Raw genomic sequence first — 4720 nt, 5'->3', positions numbered from 1 at the left:
GTTCCAGGCATCATACACACACACACACACGCACCGGCACAGGCACACGCACACATAAACACCCTCCACCCCCCCACCCCCTTTCGACTGGCTTCGCCCATTACCTCCCCAAAGTAACCACTCCCACGAGCTCACCACCCACTGACGCTGTTATCATCGACACCGGTCAGCCAATCCTGCGCATGCACCACCCGCGCCGGGGGCAACCGCTGCCAACCCCCCAGTAGCGACTTCGATCGGTCCTGCTCTTGCGATGCCGCCGGATCCGGCCCCACACAAACCCAATGCCCCTGCTCATGCAGCCAGCAGCTCACCTTCCATCCATCCAATGGGCAAGCGAAACATGCGCTGGATTAATCCAGACATCAACCAGACTGCCCTGCGAGCCAGTACCGCCGCCGCGGCCAAAGCTAAGCTCAAGAAAACCAAGCCGAATGCCAAAACCAAGTCGGTGGTTTTCGCTCAACGCCCGCCCACCAGGGCAAGTCTAGCAGCAGCAGCAGCAGCAGCAGCAACAACAGTAACAACAATAGTAACAGCAGCAGCAGCAGCGGCAGCAGCGTCAGCAGCCGCCGGCACCACCGCCAGCACCACCGCCAGCACCACCGCCGCCGCCGCGGGTACTCCCACCGATACAGTGGTCGCCCCAGCTCCCAGCGAGTATATCAAGAGCAAGTCCAGCTCCTCCGTGTCCATGATCCTCAGAAAGCCTCCAAAAGCTAAGCGTCCCCTGCCGGCCCCCACACAGGCTACCAAGCGCTCGCACAAGAAGACCCTCTGCACCTTCTTTCACCGATCCGGCTTTTGTCGCTTCAAGGACAAGTGCAACTTTGCTCATCACCTCGAGCAAGTGCGCGTGTGCCACCGTTTCCTCAAGGTACTTTGGGGAGGTCCCGGTCACTGGCCTTCCTCCTCCCGGTCGGGGAAACCGCACTCACCATCTGTCTTTCCCCCGCAAACGAAAAAAGTACCAATGCGTCTTTGTTTCTTCTCCAGGCTCTGATTTGCCAGCCAGACCGGATGACCCGCCGATCTGTCGGTTTTCGCATGATCTCGACCCTTGTCGGGTCCCGCACTGCCAGAAGTACTTGAGAGGTCGTTGCGTAGACCATGGCCTTGGCATGTATCCGCTTGGGATAGATGACAGCCTCCCAGTGGCCCCCGAACCGGGGCCCCGGCCCTGTCGCTTTGTGCACCTCCGTGTTGATCCGAATGCCCCGACCTGCCCGGCCTTCCAAAATGGTACTCAATATGCCTCTCTCTGTCCTTCTCTCTCTCTCTCTCTCTCTCTCTCTCCCTCCCTCTCTGTCCTTTGTGCCATTTTTCCTTCAATCAAGACGGATGGACTAATGTGCCGATGGCCCCAGGTTTCTGCGCCAAAGGGCTGCACTGTGACAAACTCCACACATGGGACTGTCCCGACTGGCAAAAGTCCAATGGCCGGTATTGCCCCAATCGCGATGACTGCGCGTTGCTCCATTCGCCAGCCGTTCTTGGGCGTCATGGACCCGATCAGCCGGCCGCCCCCACGAACACCAGCGCCATTCTTGCTGAACTGGTCCCCCCTATTGACCAGCCTCCAGCCAATGGTGGCGGAGACGACTTTATCCGTCTCTCAGATTGCTCGGACAGCGACAGCCTCGACTCCCATAGCTTGACTCCCTCCTTGAGCTCATCGCCCCTGACATCGCCAACCATGGGCATGGGTGCCCTGCGTCCCTTGATGAGTCTTCAGTCTCGGACTTCCGGGAGAGCCACCGACCCCAAGGATACTCGCTCGACACCAAATCCCCCCCCGTCAGAGGGTGACTCGGCGCGAGAGATTCTGCCTCCCCATTCCCCGCCCAATCCCCCGCCAGCCAAATCTCCCGTCCTGCGGCCTGCTCAAAACTTGCCATCGAGCCCACGCCTCAATCCTGCTGGCAGCTCATACGATGATCAGCTCATCTCCGATCGATGTGTGACCGCCATCAATCGTCTCTATGAGTCGCTGGCTCGGGCTAAAGCTGATGGGTGCGTCATCGACACGACATTGCTCAATGTTGTTTCTCTCTCTCTCTCTCTCTCTCTCCCCGCCAACTAACTGTGTTCCTCCCCTTCTCCCTGTCCCTCCCTCCCTCTCCCTCTCTCTCTCTCTCTCTCTCTCTCTCTCTCACCCCCTCTTTCCCTCTTTCTTGGCCCCACAACACGCAGAACTTTCTCAATCTTCCCAAAGTTCACGCTACAACGGCCCTATAATCCCCAACACCTGGAAGGCCAAGAGGACAAGCGAAACTAGGCTCTCGTCATAGATTTCAGTTCCTTCTCCCCCCACCAATAGACATGGATGAGCAGGCCGATTGTTCAAAGTGAAGATTTACCCTTGTCCTTGTTGCTGTTACCTGTCTTCTTCTTCCCTCAATTCTCTCGTCCTGGGTGCCATTGTCGCGGTTCTTGTTCGAGCTACTTGTGCGCCCACATGTGTGTATACCCCCGCATGCTGAAGGCCTCGCGTAACTGCCGATTGGACGAATGTAAGTTAAGTCGACCTCGGACGCCTCGCAGGCATGGCCACAGGGAATCAAAACACCAAAATCTGATCGCGATCTCGTGATAAACAAAAAACGCATGACCAGAGGGGCTATTTTCAAACTCCCTTCACCACATCACTTGTTCTCCACACACACCCCCCCCCAACCACAAAAAAAAAGAAAAAGAAAACAACACAACACCCCCCCCCGCGCCCCTCCCGGCCCCCAGCCTCCATCGATTTGGTCCGCGCCTTTTTCCGCTGCCTGGCCTCTTGCCAAAAACAACCGTCTGACGTCAAATCCCCCCTCCCCTTCCCCGCATTACCTTTCTCCAGCTCTACCTCTTTTTCTTTTCCGCGCCTCCCTCCCCTCTCTCTTCCCTCGAGCCAGTGATAAGAGGGTATGCCTTCCGCTTGCTCGGCCCTCCTGCGCCGGGGGCTCCTCCTTGTGGGGCTCCTGGCCTGCCTCCTCTCCGTGGTCCTGTCTGCCGAGTTGGAGTTTTTCGCCGTGCGGGTGATTGCTGGCTCTCCCGATTCGCCGACGGTCAAGCTGTGTGTTCCTGGCCCCCTTTCCATTCTCCTTCCCCCCCCCCCCCTCCCTCTCTCTCCCTCCCTCCTTCATTCTCTCTTTCCCTCTCTCTCTTTCCCTCTTTCTCCCCCCCCCCCCCCCACCTCCCCTCGCCTATCTCCCTCTCCCTCTCTCCACATTTCACTCGCTTTTCACGCCCCCCTCCTGTTGGCCCTTTCGCAATCTTTCTGGCCTTCCAGCTCCTGACCCTTTGCCCCTCTATGTCCCTCGCCCGGTCAGTTTCTCCGACCCGGATTTCTTCCTCTCCGAGCCCCTCATTCTCCCGGCTGAGGGAGATACTGCCGCCGCACTGGCCTCAAAGACGACAGCCGAAAAGGCCGATGGAAGTGCCCCCAATTCCGCCCCAGTCGGCGCCGCGACTGGCTTCCGCATCGAGTTTGCCACCGCCGCTGGCCGGGGGAATCCCATTCCGGTTACCTACAACGCGGTGCACTTTGCCCTGGTGTCGGAGGACCCCAATATCAAGTCCCTGTCCCGTGCCGAGGCAGACCACATGCCGGTGCTTGCGGACATTGCTCTGGCTGGCCATCTGGAGTCCGTGCGCGGGACCCAGGTCTTTGTGGTGGAGATGGTCCGTTTGTGACTCACTTCTTGCTCGTTGCTTGCCTGTTCGCCACTTCGCCTAACCTTGCCGGCTGGATTGCGCGCCATCACCACGCGCATGCAGTCTCTTGAGCAGGCTTCCAAGTTTTTCCTCGGCCGTGATGGTCTTTACAAATTCACCATCATGGCCGGTGGGTCTTCGCCGAAGTTGGATGTTCCCCAGCTGATTCGTCGGCCGCTGGGGTTGATGCGTATGCGCTTTTCGGCCATCGAGAAGCCGGGCACCAGTGCCAAGGCCCCGGCCCTGCCGCATGTGAGCCACCTGCCGCGCCATGGGTCGGAGCTGCGTGGGACCGATGACCGGTTGGCGTTCCCCGCGGCTCCGACACCGGCCACCGTTTGTGCACCGGCCTGGGCCTCGACCGGGGCGGCTCTCGGCACCCTGGGCCTCGGTGGGATCTTCCTGCTTGTGGTCCTCTCTCAAGCGGCCCTTTCAACCAAGGGCATGACCACCTGGTCGGTGCTTCTGGCTGCCATGCTCCCGGCTACCTTCCTTTATGATGCATGGGTTTGGTGGGCCGGAGCGCATGGTGCGCGCATCCTTCCCACCCTGCCGACCCGGCTGGCCTTGACCCTTGCCACCATTTGGGTGGCTCGTCGTGGGGTAGCCCGTGTGTGTGCCTAGTCCGGCGGGTGGGTCTTACGGCCGCGTGCTCTACCGGGCAAGGAAGGCAGGTCGGGCGAATGGCCGCATATGAACCTATACTTTCCGAAAAAATAAACACATACATAAGCTGCCTTCCGGGCTTCGCCTCCATGGTGTGTGTGTGTGTGTGTGTGTGTGTGTGTGTGTGTGTGCATATCTTTGCCATTCCCAATTCCCATAGTGTGCTTGAGGTTTCGGAATTTTTGCTTGCACGCTGCGCCCCTCCTTTCTCCACCTGGCCCAGGCCTGAGATGTGCGTGTGTGCGTGTGTGTGTGTGTGCGCGCGCGGGGGTGCCAGCGGGCTCCCCTGCGGCCAGGCCCCGGCCGCCGGCGACCCCTGCCACGGATCCTCTGAATGCCATGCGCACTCCGG

At 59.6% G+C, this 4720-nt stretch overlaps 2 protein-coding genes across 2 annotated transcripts; both read left to right on the top strand.

The window, feature by feature from the left end:
- The first annotated feature begins 537 nt into the window (after window positions 1-537).
- On the top strand, window positions 538-2355 carry H696_00700 (hypothetical protein). Its single transcript, XM_009494580.1, has 4 exons — window positions 538-877; window positions 969-1242; window positions 1368-2013; window positions 2194-2355. The coding sequence occupies exons 1-4, from the start codon at window positions 695-697 to the stop codon at window positions 2276-2278; spliced, it is 1188 nt and encodes a 395-aa protein (XP_009492855.1). The 5' UTR covers window positions 538-694; the 3' UTR covers window positions 2279-2355.
- Window positions 2356-2816: 461 nt separating this feature from the next.
- On the top strand, window positions 2817-4457 carry H696_00699 (hypothetical protein). The gene is made up of 3 exons (XM_009494579.1): window positions 2817-3061; window positions 3318-3669; window positions 3766-4457. Exons 1-3 carry the CDS (start codon window positions 2913-2915, stop codon window positions 4324-4326), a joined length of 1062 nt encoding a protein of 353 aa, XP_009492854.1. The 5' UTR covers window positions 2817-2912; the 3' UTR covers window positions 4327-4457.
- Window positions 4458-4720: the final 263 nt, after the last annotated feature.

Source organism: Fonticula alba (genome assembly GCF_000388065.1).
Source record: "Fonticula alba strain ATCC 38817 unplaced genomic scaffold supercont2.1, whole genome shotgun sequence".
NCBI lineage: Eukaryota > Rotosphaerida > Fonticulaceae > Fonticula > Fonticula alba.
Note: the sequence above shows the minus strand (reverse complement) of the source record. Positions and strands in the feature narration are given on the sequence as shown.

Coding starts and splice junctions, on each gene's coding strand:
- H696_00700 (XM_009494580.1), top strand. CDS start 695: ATGATCCTCAGAAAGCCTCCAAAAGCTAAGCGTCCCCTGCCGGCCCCC. Junction 1,243..1,367: donor CTGCCCGGCCTTCCAAAATG/GTACTCAATATG, acceptor CGATGGCCCCAG/GTTTCTGCGCCAAAGGGCTG. Junction 2,014..2,193: donor GCTCGGGCTAAAGCTGATGG/GTGCGTCATCGA, acceptor CACAACACGCAG/AACTTTCTCAATCTTCCCAA.
- H696_00699 (XM_009494579.1), top strand. CDS start 2,913: ATGCCTTCCGCTTGCTCGGCCCTCCTGCGCCGGGGGCTCCTCCTTGTG. Junction 3,062..3,317: donor GATTCGCCGACGGTCAAGCT/GTGTGTTCCTGG, acceptor TCGCCCGGTCAG/TTTCTCCGACCCGGATTTCT. Junction 3,670..3,765: donor AGGTCTTTGTGGTGGAGATG/GTCCGTTTGTGA, acceptor ACGCGCATGCAG/TCTCTTGAGCAGGCTTCCAA.